Source organism: Pelodiscus sinensis, chromosome 19, assembly GCF_049634645.1.
Source record: "Pelodiscus sinensis isolate JC-2024 chromosome 19, ASM4963464v1, whole genome shotgun sequence".
In the NCBI taxonomy this organism is placed as follows: domain Eukaryota; kingdom Metazoa; phylum Chordata; order Testudines; family Trionychidae; genus Pelodiscus; species Pelodiscus sinensis.
The window spans coordinates 6,310,911-6,331,187 of NC_134729.1; the positions used below are offsets into that span (position 1 = coordinate 6,310,911).

General features: G+C 43.7%; 1 protein-coding gene across 2 annotated transcripts in view; it reads left to right on the forward strand.

The window, feature by feature from the left end:
• The first annotated feature begins 1,503 nt into the window (after window positions 1-1,503).
• LIMA1 (LIM domain and actin binding 1) overlaps window positions 1,504-20,277 on the forward strand; it is a 49,981-nt gene continuing 31,207 nt past the window's right edge. The window contains exons 1-2 of one of the 2 annotated variants that reach the window (XM_075902053.1): window positions 1,504-1,651; window positions 18,552-18,687. In XM_075902053.1, the coding sequence (XP_075758168.1) occupies window positions 1,573-1,651; window positions 18,552-18,687 (215 nt within the window). In that variant the 5' untranslated portion in view covers window positions 1,504-1,572. Of the gene's footprint in view, window positions 1,652-18,548; window positions 18,688-20,277 lie in introns of those variants that run through there. The other variant, XM_025188714.2, reaches the window with a different exon arrangement.

Below are 20,277 nucleotides of genomic sequence, written 5' to 3' on the forward strand. Positions count from 1 at the left end.
CAATCCAGAAAGTAAACTTGCTTCCAGTTTGGCATGATCTAGACTTCTTTCCTTGGCCTCGGTTCCAGACAAAGGTGAGGCAGGGATCCAACTCAAAACAATGACCTGTTGTAACTGTTGGCATTAATGTAATTATCATTTTGGAACCAGGAGGCAGACAGAGCATGAGGTAGGTGGGGTCATTTGGCAGCAGCCTGAGAAAGTGGGGTTGTTCCCTTCTAAGCATTTCCTGCAAGCTGCATGCAGATATGGAACAGTGAAGACAGCTAAGCATAGAGTGGTGGAATCACATTGTTATGCAGACCTGGGACAATCAGAAATGGACCCAGAATTTCCACAAGAGGAAGGCCATCTTAGACTCCCAACCAGGATGGCAGTTAGTGCCAGCTGATTTGGAGCAGGATGCCAATTGATTTGGGACTTTCCATTTATAGCCCACAGAGTATAAAGTATTAGAGGTAAAGAGCAGAGAAAAGCTATACCACGGTTTGTTACAGAGACAATCATCTAGAGGAGCCACTCCACTGGCTGAAGAGAGAGTGCACTCATACCATACTAATGAAGATAAGCGAAACTGCCAACATCTCAGTGATTAGTAGGGAGAGGAATGCAGATTATCTGGTTTGGCTGCTGGAGAACTATCTACTGACAAGCAGAAAATGAAGGGCATGCAGTTGGCTAAACAATCACTCAGCCTTAATTTTCTCTGATGTGCATTTTTTCCACTCTCAATGTTGCCTCCTAGAAGTGAGAGAACCAACAGCTAAAAAGTGGGACATCGTCTTTATTCCAGGTTACTACTATCAGGCACTGCAGCACCATTCCTTACGGTATATGGTATTACTATTATTTACATTGTGGTTGCATGTGGAGTCTCCATGGTGCTGGGTATTGCCTCACACACAGATTGTTTTTGTGCAGAAATCACAACAGACAAGATGAAGAATGAGGGAAAAAAAAGAAATAGAATTATCCCCATTTTACAGGTGGGGAAATGGGGGCATAGTTTGTGTGCCTGGAGAAGAGCTGTGTTGCTCAAAAACTTCCTCCCACCCACAGAAGTTGCTCCAGTTAAAGGTACCTCACCTAAGACTTTGGCCCAAAGTCACACAGGGAATCTGTGGCAGAAATGGGAACTGTGTGTCAATTTCCCCAGATCCCACTGTCTACACCAGTGCAAAAATACCCCCCTGCAGGCAGGTCGCTGCCTCCTGGTTTGGCTGTAAGGCCAGTGGGTCTGTCTGTGCAAACCATTCCAGGGCTGCTTGAGCCCACGATTGGAGCCACTGTGAGCAGAGCCTTGGACCCAGCAGCCTCCTGCTCCGCTCTAGGCTCAGGCTGCAGGCAGCCAGGGGACACTCCATTCCCTGCGAGGAAAGGGGGGAGGAACAGAACGAGGAGAGCCCAGTGCGCATGTGCTAGAAGTTTTGCCAAGGTTGGACTAGGGGGAATTGACATGCGCACTGAGGGAGTGCTGGGGCAGTGGGTGCATGCGTGCAGGAGGACCCGGGCAAGGAACGGGGGCGTGGCCACCGCGCTGGGGCGTGGCCAGCCCGGGAGGGGGCGTGGCCAATGCTGTTCTCCCTGGCGGAGCTGCCACGGCTGCTGGCCGCCGTCTGCAGCAGCAGCGAGCGACAGGTGCGCGGCGCAGGTGGGTTGCTGCGGGAGCCGGCAGGTTCGCTGCGGGGCGAGGGTCGGGTCTGGATCTCTCCCTCCCGTCTCTATCGGGTCGGGCTCTTGACAGCGGGTGCAGGACCCCGGGGCGCTCACCTGGGCTGGGCTCCCTCCTGCGGGCTGCTGCTCCGCGGGCTCCCGCGGGTGCGGGAGGAGGGAGTGGTGGGGCGGCTCGGTGGGAGATGGAGCCGCACCTGTGCACCTGCCGGAGGCGCATGGAGCCCCGCTGGCGTGTGTCTTGCGAGCCGTGGGTGTGCCTGCAAAGCTGGCTCAAAACTCCATGCCCCGGATTCACCCCGGCTGCTGGAAACCGACTCGCCCAGCCAGACACGGAGGAGGGCGCTACTCGTGTCCGCAGTTACTCTTGGAAATGTTGGGAATGAAAGCTGGATGTGCGACCCCCCCCCCTTCTCCCCCGGGGCTTGCGTTAGCTCGTTTTTAAAATAACCCTAAAAGATGGTGCTGCTGGTCTAAAGGTATGTTGTTGCAGTCATCGAACCCACAGCCCCTGAGAACTTTTGCTGTGTATACACTTCCTACAACTGCGTAATCTTGTTAGGTTTGGCACCTCTCCATTCACCACAGCACAAAAATGGTTTTTGCCTCTTTACCCCTTTTGAACTTAATGGCTAGCCAAAAAAAGCTGGGATGTAGTAGGTAGTTCTAATTGGAAGTAGAAATTGGCGATAGGTATTTTTTTAATGCCTTCTTTATTTACAAAGAACATATAGAATCCTAGAGAGAGATCCCTGTTAATTTGCAACTTTAAAAACGAGTGGTCCTGTGACACCTTAGAGACTAACCAAAATAGATAGATTCATGAGCTTTCCTGGGCAAATAACAGAAATCAAGTTATATGGATAACAACAGAAGTACCTGTCAGTTGTAGGACCTGTGTTAATGAGGCTAATTGTGTCTGAACGCAAAACGAAATAAGCAGAAAACAGTTCTTCATTTTCCCCTCTCTTCTATTTTTTGTAACTCACTGCACCAAAAAGCCTGTTCCCTACCCCCACAAACTTCTCCCTGGGTTTCTTTCAGGGTCAGCTACATTATTTAAGCTGTTCTTTCCAGCTATCTTTCACTCTCTCTTTTCCAGTTTGTCTGTTTTTTTCTTCCCACAAACCTTCCACAGCACCTACCCAAAGCAGTCCTCAGCAAAACCTTTTATCTTAATATTATTGTGAGAATAAACTAATGCTGAATTGAATGGCCAGTTCGTGTTTATCAATTTCAGTGATGTTTTTACTCAGCCTGTAACCAGATTTCATTAAGTTCATAATATAAATGATTTGATCATATGTTTTGTCCTATGCGGTATTGAATATCCAGCAATGAAAGGTGTCACTCATTTATTTGAAAAAGTAACTATCTTCTTGCACCTCAATATGTGACGGAAAGCCTCTTTTATATTGGCTTCTAACAAATGTTTAGTCAAGGGCATGGTACAATCTTCATACCCTTTCCAAATATCCTTTAATACTAGGCGAAACTCTTTGAAATGCAGTTTAAGAAAAAAAGTCCTAGTAGTAATTATTTGACTGTTACAAGCTTCTTAGCACAATTAAAAGGGATGGAGGAGGAGAATGTTTAGTGTTATCCTTTTTCAGCTTTAGTACTCGTGTGGATGACAGTATCTTGGTGTGCTATGGCTGTAGGCCACATCCTAATTTGATAACCTTACATAGAAAACTACAAGGTAGTTATCTCCATTGACTTATTAATAGCCACCTGTCGTCCTCTACTGTGGGCTTCTTTGTGTGAGAGAAGTAATCAAGGAATAGTTCTCAATTTTGAATTGAAAGCTTATCTTCAAAAACAAGAAGAAAAAAAACCACCATTTTTTTTCTTCAAGATGACCTGCCCCAATCCCAGGAAATAGTGCAGTAAATGGTTTGTCCTATATTATGTTTGTGCTGTCTCCAGATCTAATTATCTGAATGCACACTTTGCGTTGTTTTCCACTAATTATAGGATAAGTCTGTAGTGAGTCCAAAGACCCTTTCTCAAATGGGAGATAACTTTTAGTTCTTATTACTGTGTTTTTGTAGTACACCGATGTTATGATCTGTGAGCTTCTTGAGCAGTGCCTTCGCTCTATTACTTTTGCTGATGGACCTGCAAAGAATTTTTCAAGTAGATCCCTAGAGAGAGATTTCTGCTGTTGTGGTGATAAGAACAGAATCTTAATTTGTCTCCTTCAAACAGCATCACAGCTAGTATCTTTATCACTGTAGGAGCACCTGTAATTCTGTTGTTCTTCTTCCTTGAGTAGTAGGAATTTTTCTACAATTCCTACTATCTCTGTGCTAATAAACTTCTGTTAGAAAATGAAAGATTCAGCAGATGTATCTGTTTTAACTTGGCCAACTTGTCAGTCAGCATTCAACCACTGTAACTTTTTTAAAGGATGATCTTCTAGTGGCTGTTGTGGCTTTTGTGATGTGCAGTGCTCCCTGTAGTCCAGTAGAATGTGACTCAAATTTATAATAATTAGCCTGATATTTTTAAGGAAACAGCATTGGTTCAAAATGTAATGTTTACACATTCAACTTTTAATTGAACGTCCTGAGTATTTCAGTTGGACAGGCAAAATTTATTCCTATAGGAGCTTGCAACTTGGCAAACATGAAAAAGCTTAATGAGAGGTTGTGGTAGTTACGGCTACTTCAGTGTGCTATTGGCAATGAAGCCAGTAGCTTGGTAGCGAGACAGTTAACAGTCTTGAGTCTCTGAGCCTCAGGCAGAATCAGGTATTTGTGTTGATGCAGATGTCTGAGTCTTTTACCAAAGGACACTTCATGTGAAAATAAGTCCCTTATTCAGTAAGTTAAATGGCTTCTCATATTTGAATACGTTCCTGCTGATTAACACAAATGTTTATTGCATCACTTGTTTGGTCTTAACAGCAAATGCTTGTACTACTCTGATTCTTAAATCTAGGGTTTTTTTAATATCCTGTTTAAAACGGGAGTCATGAGTGCCATTCCCAGAAAGCTGTCATTACAAGCCATAACTATTTAGGACTTTGGAGCCATTATTGTAGTTCCTGTGGATTTCTAAGTTTCTGTAGATCAAAAAACTGGCAGGGAGACATTTGCTTCTGCATTCTGTGGTGCCATATCTTAAAATCCAGCCAAGTGGCTTGGTGTTTTGTATCTCTTGTTTTGTTAAATGCCCAGCTATTGATTTTTTTAATTGAATAATGATGTAATGAGCAGTAATCCTGGTAAATTACTATTTAGATTATAACCAAATTAACTTCTAAAATCCTAGTATCTTTCTGTGAGTATAAAGACAAAATAACACTGAGCAATATACTTAAAACTTGAACGTGCATATAGTGCCTGTAATTGTCGATATGAAGAAGAGCTGTGTGTAAGCATGAAAGCTTGTCTCTGTATCAGAAGTTGGTCGGATACAAGATACTGCCTGACCCATATGTCTCTCTGATAGCTTGGGATCAACATGGCTACCACAACACTGCGTTTAACTGTTGTAGCTTATCACCAGAAAAATAAACTTTTATATTTTATTTAGATTTTAAATATTCATTATCCACTTTGGGTAATGAATTGGTGGATATCATCAATACATACCCCTGCTCTGCGTCTGATCTTACTTGTTCCCACTGCTCAGCTCTGATGTCCCTTTTGCTATTAACTAATGAGCTGTTACAGCAGATGTTTTCTTTTTTGCAGACATGTCAACATAAATGTCTTTCAAAACAAACCTTCCTTGAGGCAGTTAAATAAGGAGTCAAATCTGTGTATTAGGAATGTTAAAATGATTGTTTAACTGTGTAACCACTAGGCATTTTAGCATTTACACATGGTGGGGGGAGGGCAGACAGCTCCCCAGGAGCTCTTCCTCAGAGGGATCCAGCTTTTAAGCAGACTTCCTGCATGTACCAGGAGCTTGTGTGTAACCATGAAGGTTAACCCATGAGCCCAGGTTCATAGGTTAACCATGTACATGGTTACACTTTCACATCCCTACTATGTGTAAATATTTTTCTAGATCTTCCAGCATATATATAAATAAATAATATGGATTTTATTCGACTACAATAAATGTCAAGTTTCAATTTACAGTGGTTTTAATGTAAATAGTGAAGCTGATGCACCATTTTCTACCCCACCTTTGCAAAACTGTTGTGAGAACCTACCAGGCTCCAAATCGACTCATCCATTATTCTACAGTGATAAAAATGCTAGTTTATTAGTGCATTTAGACCTTTCTCCCTCCCATTCTACTTGACCTCAAGATGAATTTTTGCAAGAATGTTTTATTTTTAATGGCTTAGTGTGAGCGATTGTCTAACACTCTACAAAACCATTTCAGAGTTCTAGGTATCTTTATATAAAAAAATAATGTATTCACTAAACCTGTAATATTGTATAGACTTGGACTTTCCTCACTTCGTGTACCCTGTTTAGTCCTGTTCAAGCCAGATTTTCCTGAGTCTGAGCTAGTTTCTCTTGAGGTGGCATTGCTGTGGTGTGGCAAGAAACCTGCTTTTCTCAGTTTAGAGAGTTCATACTAAGAACCTGGGATCTGATAGGAAGCACGAGCCCTCTGGCTCCATAGATGGTACCATCTCACTCCAGAACTCTGGTTTTCGTTAGCCAAATAATCAAAATTTTAACATCCCTAATCGAATAGTTAAGCTCCAGGACTATTGCTACACTTCAAAGGTGAAAGTGCTGTGGGGAGCATGGGGCCAGTGGGTGACTTGCTTGTTCTGTGCTTCCCACAGCATTTCAATGCAGCTGCGCCACATAGAGCCCAAGGACAGCGGGAGATGCCAGGCGGTGCGGTGCTGCTGCTTTGAAACACCACATGCAGCCGAGGCCAGCTGGGGACTCCCAGCTGGCCCTGGGCTGCATGTGGCATTTAAACGCAGCAGCGCCACGTGGAGCCCCCGGGGTCTGGCCCCAGGCTCCACGCAGCGCTGCCGCTTTGAAGCACCCCTTCTCTCCCTCCCCCTTGCTGCCTTTTTCTGATAGAGGTAGCTTGGGGGTGGGGGGGAAGAGGGGAAGCAACTAGTCGACCAGCATGGCGACTATCCAATAAGTATTTGCTTAAAAGATAGTCGACTAGTCGTTAACATCCCTAGTTTCCATGCCAGTGACGGCTTGTTGTTTGTGGAGATTACGCCAGAGAACTTCAGATAACTTCCTCTAGCAGGTCCAAAGAGGGAGCAATTGGGGTGCTTTCCTTGCCTCCATCCCAGACGCATGTTTTGATGGGATACTGTTCCAAGGTGATAATGCCATCAGCTTGGCTAATTATTCTTGGGAGACTAACTTTGAAAGGGCGTATCTTCCACACTCGTCTACTCCCACAGTCTCTTGCAGGATGAAGCTAATGGCTTAGTTTTATGGTCCTCTGGAGCCCTTTTAAAGGCAGCCTTGTAGTTGTTACATCTTTCACTCAAATGCCTTCCCACAACATGCCTAAAGAAGTTCTCATTGTGGTCTGTGACTGAATTCAATTTATGGTTTAAGAGGAACATTTCTTAAATCCCTGTTCTTGGTATTGCAAGTCTTCTTAAGGCTAGTCAACCAGGTTGGGCAAAACAGATGGGGACTGAGAACTACACTTACAAATACAACAAAACAGTTGACAAACTAAAATAAAACACTTTTAATCTTTAACGAATGCATGTAAATTATTTACAGCAAGATTTGAATGGAGCAGGGATAAAGTTAGTACTGAGAGCCAGGCAGGCAGATAGAAAGGAGTTTGAGGCACGTTATTTATATACTCTCCCTGTGGAATTTGTAGCTCGAGGGAATTTCTGATGCCTTCTATCAGGCAAATGCTGCTTGAAATGATTCCATAACGATGCAGCTGGGCACATGACTCTACGGCAGGACTATGGTGGCAAATAAATTTGGAGTACACACATTGTTGCTGGGAAATATAACCTCTCTATTAGCCACATTTCTCTGGATGCCCTGTGTGTGTCCTTTAGATTGTGAATCTCTGGGGCAGAGAATGTCTTTATTATGCAGCATAGGACATGTTTGTATAAACAGTCAACTAATAATCATAGTAATATATGAATATTACTTATAGGAAGTGGTCTTGAATGTATTATCTGGAGGTGACTAAGGAAGTAGCACGGATGCTTTAGAAACATGACTTTAAACAAAATAGGAATATGGGAAAAACACAGATCTGTTAACATCTCCTTGACAACTTTCATTTTGTGTATGTGCATGCATGCACTCTGTAGCCATTCAAGATCAAGCAAGCTGCTTTGCTTCAGTTTTGAGAAGAACTTTACTGGGATTGCTCCCATTATGGAAGAAATGTTTGTTGGAATGAGTCATGATTGTTTTAATACTGATGTGACCACAGCTAAAGGCGTGGTCTCTTCTAATGAAAGACATGCATTACCTGCCGGAAGTCAAAATTATGACTATCAAAGATAAGTATGAATGTGTTTAAAACAAGGTGTGCTATTTAAACATGCCTGTATACTTTCAACTTCCCTTGCTATTCTTTCTGTTACCACAGTTGTCTGGCCTCCTCCATTTTGGTAACAGGATTTCCCTGTAAATGGTCTGACCTTAAACAAATTAAAAATTACACAAGAAAAGTCAGTTGATTTTTAAACAATTAAGATGCATTTTTAAACAAATTTATCTGCTGTCAATATTCCACTGAATTGTACATATAAACCAGAGTGAAAATGCAAGATGACATAATAGAGTTCACTGAAAGTGAAATGCAGCTTTATTAGATGCTTCCTGTTTAGAGCATATCAGTTTTCAGCTAATATTAAACTGCAGGCTTAATCTGTAAAACACAGGTATGTTACATGTAAATGTGCAAGGTACAAAGCTTGGAGATACTGATCCTCTTTTAACGAGTTGTTCTGTATGGCGAAGAAGGGTATATTTTAGTGCATGGGTTAAATTTACACCCAAATCTCAGCTATGCCCTTTGACTGCCCCTTGTTTAGTTGTTTCCTTGGGAGGGAGGAAGCAGACTAACTGGTGATGAGAGACTCTTGTAAATGTAATTTTCTTTGGCTATACCCGTGTATAAACAGGCATTATTCCAGTGCAAATAGTGGCCTGGTCTACTGATTCTGGGGTTTGCACAAAAGCAGCTACATTAGTGATGGCTATATAATTGAGACAGATCTCTGGGTCTAGACAAGGCCTTGTTTATGTGGTGAGGCATATCTAGAACTCATGCACCCTTGAACTTGCACTGAGAGGTTCCCCTTTGACCACAGCAGATTTGAAGTTGCAAGGCCTTGATGTCTGTAGGAATTTAGTGCAAAATGATTTGTGTATGAAAGAATCTTGCTGCTAATTGTCTTGCTATCAAATGGGCTTCACTACGTACTCCCTTTCTGTGCTAAAAAGTGCCCTTCCAGGCTAATTTCACTGACTTCCACTGTGTCATGGGACAAGATTTTATAAGCAAGTAGTTTGAGTAATTAACTGTTCATCCTGTGAACACAAGTGTTGTCTGCCCTACCTATGCAAAGATGACTCAGAGTACATAGTTTGGCAAGTGTCAAGAGACTGACATCAGTAATATGAAATCCACTCAGAATTTAATTTAGAGTTTTCTTATAACCCTTTTCAGGGATTTTAAACTTGGCCCTTAAAAATTGTAGCTGGGCATAGACGGTCTCTGAGGTTTGGCTTAGTAGCACAGTCGCAACCTGAAGTATTTTGTGTGTGTCAATGACCAACTGGCAACACTATCAGTCCTGGACTGGGAAGCACATTGTATCACACTCTACCAATTTCTCCCATCCATCCCTCACCCAAAAGGGCTGCTCCTCTGACAGGCCTTATATGGCGAATGAGCAGTGATCACTGGGTTTTCAGTGTAACCCTGACACTGCCACACTGTGAAAAAATAGTATGAGTTCTAAGTAAGGATGTTGAGTAACAGTTAATTGACTATTTGAATAGTGGATGGAATTTCCATCGACTAGTCGATAGGCACTTCTGTGTGCAGCCTGGCGCCAGTGGGAAGTCCTGCTAACTACAGCCTGCACGTGGCCTGCCAGCTTTGAAATGTACAAGAGTCCCCAGCAGAGGCTCTTGGGCATTTCAAAGTGGCAGTGCAGATTGGAGTCGGGAGTCAGGAGGAGACTGAGTTCCCCATTGACCCCCTGGGTTCCATGCAGTGCTGCCAATTTGAAATGCCAAGCGGAGCTTGGGTCACAGCTGGGGTCTGCCGTGCTGGAGATGCTGCGCTGGAGCCCAGGATCAGCTGGGAAGTCCCCAGCTGACCCCAGGCTCTTCCTGCGGCAGTGCTGCACAGCTGATCCCAGGCTCAGTTGTGCAGCACTGGCACTTTGAAGTACCCCCTCGCCCCCTTTGTTGCCTCTATCTGATAGAAGCAGCAAGGGAGGGGGGGGATCGACTTACTATCCGATAAGCAAATATTTATCGGACAGTCGATTACTTGACTAGTCCTTAACATCCCTAGTTCTAAGGCAATGAATATTCAAGGTGAAGTACTAACTAGACATTGTCCCTGATCAAAACTTAACTGGCTGGCTGATTTAGAATTAATATCAATCCCTGACTGACTGCAGACCTGTTGTACGCAGGAATTTCTGGAGGGGTGTGTGTGCTTTTTTTGTAAATGTGGACCATGAGGGTGTGAATGCACTCGCCATAATCCCTCTCCTCCCCCTAGTAAGTGGGGAAATAAGCCCCAGCTTTCCCCTGGCAGGCCAGAGCATGGGGGAAGGAGGCTCAGGCAGCGTGCTGCTCCTGTCTTCCCCTGGCCGGATGGAGCATGCTTACTTGAGGGATCATGGCGGGGAGGCGGGCTTTCGGATGGAGCATGCTTACTTCGGGGATCATGGGAGGGAGCCGGGGAGGCAGGCTTTTGCACCCTCCCCGTGTACAGGCCTGGACTGTATTCGCACGTGGAATAAGTCTTTAAACAAAGTCAAGTTTCATGTGTCATCCTGCTGTAAGCATTATACATCCATTTATTAAATCCATAAATTAAAAAGTTTCTACAAAATTCCATCCTATAATTATGGGGAAGATTGTTCACTTGAATCCTGACTTTCACTCGCTTGGTTTAATATGCTGTAGTTTGTAAAATCATCTTAGTGTTTGGAGAAACTCTTTTGGGACCACCCCAGAGACTAACAAAGCCTGGCTATTGACTAGAACTTGTTCCAGCCAGTCTTGTCTGCTCAGACCTGCAGAATAGAGGTGTTCGTTCGTGATAGATGAGAATTTGTTCTAGAACCCACTTGTCACTCTAAAGCAGTGATCTCCAACCTTTTTAAACACAAGATCCTTTTTTAAATTTAACTGCAATCCAGGATCTACCTCACATCGAAATATCATTGCCCTCCCTCCTTTGTGCCCCTTCTCTAAGGCCCTGCCCCTGCTCACTCCATCCTCCCTCCGTCCCCCTTCTTCCTCCCTTTCATCAGGCGGGGCAGAGGGCTGGCGTGTAGACTCTGGTCTTGGGTTAAGAGATTTGGAACGTTAGGGGATTTGGAGTTGCTCTGAGCTGAGCCTGGGGCAGGGAGTTGGGGTGCAGAAAGGGGTTCTGGGTACAGGCTCTGTAAGGGAGTTTGGGTTGGGGGGAGGGGAGTTCAGGGCCAGGGCAGAGGCTTGGGGTACAGGAGGGGTTTATGACTGGGACAGGGGTTCAGGATGCAGGCTCCAGCTGGACAATGCTTACCACAGGTGATGCAGTGGGGCTAAGGCAGGCTCACCCCTGCGCTAGCCCTGCACCACTTTCAAAAGCAGCCAGCAAACTCCTTCCATCCCAAGCCTTATTGTGCCCCCCTCCATTCTGTGGAGACAGACTACAGAGTGAGAGTGGGGGCACCCTGACATCAGCACCCCTCCTCTTCGTTCCCTACCCGGCACGTGGAGGTGGGGAGGAGGGACAGCAGTGAGGGGAGGAGCAGTTGAAGTGCCAGAATTTGATCGCCTCTTGGCCAAACCAGTGAAGATCACCCTCAGAGGCTCCAAGATCTACCAGTAGAACTCGATCTACAGATGAGTGACCACTGCTTTAAACAAAATACAGGACTATGTAGCACTTTAAAGACTAACAAGATGGATTATTAGATGATGAGCTTTCGTGGGCCAGACCCACTTCCTCAGATCAAATAATGGAAGAAAATAGTCACAACCATATATACCAAAGGATACAATTTAAAAAAAATGAACACATATGAAAAGGACAAATCACATTTCAGAACAGAAGGGGGTGTCGGGGGAAGGGGGGGAAGGTAAATGTCTGTGAGCTAATGGTATTAGAGGTGATAATTGGGGAAGCTATCTTTGTAATGGGTAAGATAATTAGAGTCTTTGTTGAGACCCCCGCGCAGAGTGTTGAATTTTAGCATGAATGACAGTTCAGAGGATTCCCTTTCAAGTGCAGATATAAAAGGCTTCTGAAGATGCAGGTAACTGAGGGTTCACAGAAGTGGAAATCAAGTTTTACCAGTTTTCTGACCTTATTTTTTTCTCCTTCCCCAAAATCAATAGGGTGCTGTGCATTGATCCCTATGGTGTTGCCTGGAATTCTGGGACTGATTGCCTGTGGTGCCACAGCCCTTGAGTCCAAAGCTTATGTGATTAGCTAAGGAGCTAGGACTGTCTGATGCAGAGGTTGGGATGGGAAGGGCAGTAATGCAGGCTTTGAACCTGGACCCTGTTCTACTAGAGCAGTGCTTCTCAACTGGTAGTACGCGTACCCTTATGTGAGAAGTCTAGGGGGACACATCAACACGTGAAATTTGGCAAAAAATGTCCAGGATTTTGCCTTGCAAAGGAGATTGGGGAGGGGGCGGCGGACGTGCCTGACAAATTGAATGGTCGGAGGCACATGCCTGAATGTTAACAGCTGCTCTGCACATGAGCCCCAGCACTGCTGGGAAAAGTGCATGGCGGTGGCAGCTCTGATGAGAGCCAGGGCAGTTCTTAGTTGGGGGGCAGGTTTGGGCGGGGAGAAAAAAAATCACTTCCACAGCCGCCTCTTCTAGTTCGTTTTCCCTCCGGCAGCCTCCTTAGGGTGCTCCAGCAGAGAGGGCGGCTGAACCTGGAGATGCGCATTACTCCCACCCCTGCCAGCTGCCCAGTACAACCCTTCCCCATAGCGCTGCGGAGAGGAGCTAAAAGGTGGTGAAATGGCACAATAAGCTTTGCTCCACAGGACGTCCCCTCCCCGCATCAGTGGCGCAGTGTGTGGGGGGGCAGTTGCTTCCGGGCACCACGCAACAGGGGTGCTGGGCTGAGGTGGGAGTGTACAGCCCCATGCAGTGAGCCTGGCGCTGGAGGGCCACTTGCTCCCTGCAGACAAGCTGCCAAGGCAGGGCTGGGTGGCAGAAGCAGGCACTTCAAAGGTAGAGTTACCATATGTCTGGTGCCTGGCTCTGGGGGATCGGAGGGGCATTGGGTGAGAGTGGAGGGGCTGGGAGTACTTATTTTATTTGTTTGAAAAAGGGGTACTTATTAAAAAAGATTGAGACACTGTCCTAGAGCAGCAGTTCTCAAACATTTTGGCCTAAGGGCCACCTGGCTCAATGCAAACCTTTCTACAGACCACCAGTTGCTAATGGTAACTCACCGTTAATTTCGTAATTATGGCCCAGCCATTTTGTTAGTGCTGAAGCTAGGGAGAACAATTTAATTTAACCAGTAAGAAAGAAAATATTAATTTAAATTGTTAAACAGATGAAGCATTTTAACTTTCGCATGTTAGTTTATCAAACTTCATTTTAAATAAAGTAAAATATTAATTTACCTAAACAAAAGGTTTCAATGTTTTCTTTATTTATGGCAGGAGTGGGGAATCTTTGGATCTGGGGCCACTAATCCACAGAAAAATCAGATGAGGACCACGCACACTAGAAACAAACAAAAAAAATCCCTCTGCAAAATCCCACAACCTTCGCTAATGTGGCCCCTAACTGAGACACCTCACTTCTCTGGTGGTCCAGTCCCACAGGATGAAGGACAAGGAGGACTGAGGTTCAGGGCTTCCCATAGGCCAAATTTAGGGCTTCCCATAGGCCAGATTTAATCTCCTGGGGTTAGTGGATTTTGTGGACCCCCCCCCCCCAGCTAGGCTCTGGGATGGGGACAAAAGTGAGGGGTTCAGTGTGTGGGAAAGGATTGCCAGCGAGTGGGTTAGGGGAAAAGGTACAGGATCTGGGTAGGAGGGCGTGAAGGTGTATGATCTGGGCAGGACATGGGGGTGCAGGAGCAGGCTGAGAGTAAGGTGTTAGAGGGCAAGAACAAGGGAAGGTGCAGTGTGTAGTCTATAGGGAGGGTGCAGGAGCAGGGTGGGTGTATGGTGTCTGGCCAGGGGGAAGGGTGCAGGAACAGGCTGTTCCTTAAGCTTGATTTTACTTACTGTTAGTTAATATTAAGTTGATAATGCTGCACTACTGAATGACTTTTTCCCATTTTATTTACACACTTCAGTGTTCAAATCTAGGCTATTGCCTCTCCTGTTAATCCTCTTGGTTGAGCTTTATGTATTTAGCTCTTCAAATCTCCCTCCACCCCCCAATAATTTTTGTTACTGTTCTTTGAATTCCCTCCACTTTGTCAAATATTATGGTAATGGTAATGGCCACATTTCAGTACCCTTCAACGCAGTGACTTAGAAAAAATGCTGCTGGTCATGGGAAGAGGCTCTTAGTCTCTTCCTTATTGGGCAACTTTTCTGCTCTAAGGAATTGGAAATGTTCAGGTTTTTTTTCATCTTACTGGAAGTAACCACACCTGGAACAGACGTCATCGCTTAGCTATTGAAACATGCAAATTCGGAACATCCTTACTTGTATTGTAAGACAGCATGGGGCATGCTTCAACAAAGGAACTTTTGGCTTCAGGATGAACATTAGGTTTAATCTTCACAGTTATTCCTTCGATATTCTCCTCCCCCTTGATTATTTTTTCACCTCAACCATTTCAGGACCTCTTAGTATGCTTTTTTGTTTTGAATGTTTGTGGTTAATAAGTAAGCATAAATTCTTATGCAAACAAGTTTTGGCACCAAGTTGTCAGCATGTGCTGGTTTGGACTGTACAACAGTCCCTTTGGAACACTGTACCAGTGAAATTTAAATGGAGGGGGTCTTCAGAACAGCCTTTGGTGGAGACATATCCAGGTGGTTACCATCTCCAGTACCTGAAATTGGCACAGTTAGAATGTATTGACTTGGCCACCTTCAGATTTTTAAGAGCTGTGCTCAAACTGCAACAGGAGGGTAGCCTGCATGGATTGATCTGAAGTCTGTCCAATGGCAGTGCAGCTTGGATTTGCTGTGCTTGCAAAATGTCTGCTTCCAAACCAGGAAGTAATCATGAGTACATCGTATCACAAAGTAGGTGATCATCCTGCAGCTTCTCTTCCCACCCCTCCCTTCCTATTCTGTGTGTGGTGGTGTGTTTGTGTGTGGCTTTTGGGGGGGGGGTTAGAAAATAGTCTCTACAGAAGTGTGCTAGTGTCTGCCTTTAGTTGTGGTGAGATGGTCAAATTTTCCTAGTGCTTCCATTTAAAATGTGATTTTGCTCCAAGAGTAGATCTGTGGAGCTATATTCCAAGGGCTCCTCAGTGTCTAGTAAATGAACTGATGAAAAATACAAGACTATGTAACATTTCTTGACCATAACGCTAAGGAGCCTGCTATCAATTTATTATGCTCCCATAAGGCATGGAAAGTAAGGTCCAGGTATGTGAGAAGAGCTATTGCTCTAAAAAGACTGTCACCTTGCAGTGACTTTAGTATGCAAGGTGGATAAAAGTCAATGAATTAAAAATAGTTGTTTTTTTTGTTTGGATTTTTAAAGTAATCAGTAAAATACTAAATTTCTCATTTAAAAATGTTACAATTAAACCTTATCACAAACATGCTACACTTATTGTCTTAAATACAGACTAACATGTGCAAAGACAGACACGCCGGATTGGCTTTGTTCTGTGTTGTGGTGGTGCACCTGGGCCATGTCCGGCTGAGTTAGCAAAGGCATTGTCTAAAGACAGAGAGTCTATAAAGGAAAGGACAGAGGCAGTACAGAAAGGAGCAGTGGAGTGGAATGGAAAGAAAAAGGGAAAACAATATTCAGCACACACAGCTTTTTGTATTTCTCTACACTTCTGCCATTGGAAAACTGTCATGGCTTCTGGGTGTAGGAGACGCTATCTGGGAGTATTTTAAGAAATTAGTTCCCTGTGTGAAAAAGGAAAATGTGTCAAGTGTAAGCAGTTCAGGATCTAGCTGCAAGAACTAAACAGCATGGCTGTGTCTACACTGCACCCCTTTTCCGGAAAAGGGATGCAGATGAGACAAGTAGGAATTGCAAATGAAGCGGGGGATTTAAATATCCCCTCCTTCATTTGTGTAAACACGGCTGCCGCTTTTTTCCGGCTCGGGGCTTTGCCGGAGAAAAGCTCCAGTCTAGACAGGATCTTTCGGAAAATAAAGCCTTTTCCGAAAGATCCCTTATTCCTGATTTTAAGAGGAATAAGGGATCTTTCGGAAAAGGCTTTATTTTTCTGAAAGATCCCGTCTAGACTGGCGCTTTTCTCCGACAAAGCCCCGAGCCGGAAAAAAACAACAGCCATGTTTATACAAATGAAGCGGGGGGATATTTAAATCCCCCGCTTCATTTGCAATTCCGACTGGTCTCATCTGCATCCCTTTTCCGGAAAAGGGGTGCAGTGTAGACACAGCCCATAAGGAAAACTGCTTATTGGGAGAGAGTGATGTGATGAATTTGTGGATATGTCACGAGCAGTGTGGCTCAACTTTGCAATGCATCATTTCAAGACCCTCTGCCCTCCTCTTAGCGGAAGTATGATTTAACAAGTAAATTCCCAAATTGTTTGCGATGTTGGCTGTTGCTAGGGAAAAAAAGTTTAACTTACAGTTTGTCTAATTAGATTCAAATCCTAGTTAACTATCACCCAAGTACATAGTACAGAAAGCTGCAGTAGCAGAAATATAGAGTTGCCAGTTACCAGTGAGTGCCATTTTTATGGCGTCAGAATATTCCTTATTTTACCTCAGCATAACTCCGCTTTCGCAAAGGAACCTCATCCTATACTTGTTTCGAAGGGGCATACTCCAAAATGTAGTGCACATTAAGTACAGTCAATCTTAGCTTTTTTGGTAATCTGGGATCAGATCTGTATCAAAATGAAAGTGGGAGTGGGGAGGAAGAGAGCTCACTGTAAAAGTTTTAAGGAAACTGTACATGTAGTATTTCGAGACCTTGTCTGTTAAAGCTAATGACATTTGAAAATTAAAAAAAGAGTTCAAGGATGGCCATCCGCCAACAACTTAAGAATTGCAAATGTGAAACACTTATGTAACATTTAAGATTTAGTTTAATGAAATAAGTGTTTTAAAAAAGAGTAGTCCTATAGTACCTTAGAGGCTAACAAATATATGTAGTATTCTGAGTGATAGTGGGTAAAACCCACTTCCTTAGATGACTAGAGAGAAAGAGTGGAGAGAAAAAAGGGGGAGCCTCCAAATTTATAATACAAAAAGGGTGCGGGGGAACCTGTGAATTGTAGTTCCAGTGCTAGTGAGGCTAATTGAGTGGGCCGTACGTGTCTCATACTTTGCTTTTGATGTCATTTGGGGGTTGACTATAACACCTCATTCAGTTCATGTCTTTTTGTTCAAGCAGTGAAAAAGAATGTCAGATTGGCATATGAAAGCCAGTCCTCCAGTCTCTCTCTGTAGTTGGTTCCTGAAATTCCTTTGTAGAAGAGTGGCTACATTTTAAATCTATTATGAGTGCCTGGGTAGGTTAGGTGGTATTGTGTATGATTTAGTTCTTAACCTTCCTAATGTATTGCTGCTATAGCAGCAGCTTGACACAGATTAGTATTATCTACTATTTCCTAAATTAATAAAAAACAAATTATCTAAAAGAATTACACAGTATACTCTCTTAAATGTTGCAAAATGTTGTATTGAGCTGTAATTTAACATGTTTTAATGATCAGATTTGCATAATTGTTTAAGAAATATGTGAAGAATCAGTGGGGAAACTTGATTTAAACCCGTTTTTTTGGGGGGGTAATTTTAAATCCATGATTTAAATGGCCATAATTTAAAATCAATTATTTAAATCACCAAGATTTAAAATCAATCCACCCTGCTAGTGCGGTCAGCGGATATACTGCTACCTAATATGGCAGAAAGGAGGAACAAGCAGCATATCCATTAGGAGACAAATGATTTGTATAGTTTTCATGACCTCTCTAAGATGCTTTTAAAAGTAATTGGGTATGTGTAAATTCTGGTTTCATTGTCTCACAGTTTCCATGCTAAAGAACTGTTCAGAACCTTATCCCAGTTCACAGCAGTACAGACACTTTAAAGCCATTGAAAGCTGTTGTAATAAAAAAATTGTAGACCTGCCATAAGCAGAAGACATTCTCCAACTCTCAGAGGAAGTGTCTGCTGCCTTAAAATCTGAAGATCATGACAATAAATGAGCTGTGTTTTGCACAGGGTTTACATCTTTAGGTTTCACTGGAATGGGTTACTTGGGGAGGTGATGGAATCTCCTCCCTAGAGATTAAGTCCAGGCTTGACAAAGCCCTGGCTAGGTATGATTTAGTCAGGGACCTGCTGAGGTCTCTTCCAGCCCTACGATTCTATGAAATGGATCTTAAAGGAACTTAGTAGTCTCGGTCTGTTAAGCTTTTTTATCTAATTGATCCAAGGAGCCTGCAATGACTTACAAGCATGTCTCCATCACTACTGCCAAGTAATGTCTAAATAAAGATTGATAATTTGTAGCCACTCAGTCTAAACCCAATTAATGGAAAGCTGCCTTTGGATCACTGTTTCATATTGTTTAATTTCTTTAACAGATATTTCTACTCTCAAGATGGAGCCATCTCCATTTAACAGAAGACAATGGACGTCACAATCTCTGAGAATCACTGCCAAAGAGCTTTCTCTGGTCAACAAGAATAAGTCCTCGGCTCTCTTGGAGAGATTCTCCAAGTAAGTGTATTGAGGATTGAGTTCAAAACCACATATGCAACATAGCCACTGACCTCTTGAGAACTGAGGGTGGCTGTCCCCCATCTGTACTGCTTACCTCTTTAGAATTCAGTTAACGCCCATCTTCTAGGTAATAGAAAACTAACAGACTGTGCTTCAGGCAGTTGGCAAATCATGATGCCTTAGCCATAGAATTCTAATACCCCTTTCTGGCTGCTGTTGTGAGCCCTAGCACCCACTCCTGTTGGAGGAGAAGGTGGTTTCATAATACGCTATTAGGCATCCTTAGCTGGGGTTCAGTAATTGCCACCCATGGATTTACTCTTTCATCAGAAACAGATGTTTGCGTCCTTTGTATCAGATGTAAAGTTCACCCTAAGCCTACGCTTCTTGCAAGGCATGGTGAAGGTCAGGATCTCCTCTCACAGCTGCAGTACAATTCCAGAAGGGAAAACCATCTAGCACTGTAAAGACTAACGAGATGGTTTAATAGGTGATGAGCTTTCATGGGCCAGACCCACTTCCTCCAAATAAAGTAGGAATGTTAAAAGTCATGTAATAGGGTAACCGCAGCAAAGCCTCCCTGGTTCCCAGAGAGGAGGCTTTGCTGCCATATCTGAAAATGTGCAGACCACAGGTGGGACCTTCAGTGTCAATTGGGCACCTAACTCCCTCAGGCTGCTTTGTAAATCCCAGTCTGTTTTCATATAGCCCAGAATCAATTTGTGCAATTGGTAGTGGGATGTATGGAAGTGTCACAGGAGAGGCTGCTCCCTGGAAGTTGTTTTAATTACCTCAGGGTTTCCCAACCTATGGGTCGGGACCCAAATATGGATCGCCATTACATTTCAAAAGGGTCGCCAAGTGTCTCCTCAGGTGGCTCTTAAGGAGCCATTCACACACTTTTTGAATTGCCCTGGGTCACCAAGTCTTCCTGAATTGTCAAAATGGGGCCCCATCTGGAAACGGTTGGGAACCGCTGAAATATCTGATCACTAGTCCATTCCTGCTATGGACTGGTTTGTTCTTTAGAAGTGCTGAGCACAAAAAAGAAGCAGCTTTTGTTGTAATTGTAGTCAGTGACTCAGTCTGTTAAAACTGAGCCTGGTCAATTTGCAAACCTTTAAATACCATTTTAAAGGATTACAGGAATAATCCACCACACTACTTTAACCAAGCATGGCCTCCCTATGCCCATGAAAGCAATAGCAGAGCTATTTAGAAAAGGACACTGGAGTTCCTCCTGGGTTCAGCAGTGTTTACACCCACAGCTACTTCTCTTGTGGCTAAATCTAGTGCTTTTAAAAACATTTTTTCAATCCCAAAGCACCATGCAAACAGCCTGACTCTTCTCCATTTGTTTATAAGTTTGTGACTATTACTGTTAGTGAAATGGAGGGGCTGTTGGTACAGATTTAAATCATGCATTGTGTAGACTCCTTTCCAATATTGGCATAATACCTTAGTCCTTGCCTGCAACAGCCATGTCTTCCCATCCTCTCCTTCAGTCTTCCATTATTTTTTTCAATGCACATCGCTCTTGGCCTGGAATGGGTTACCTAGGGAAGTGGTGGAATCTCCTTTCTTAGA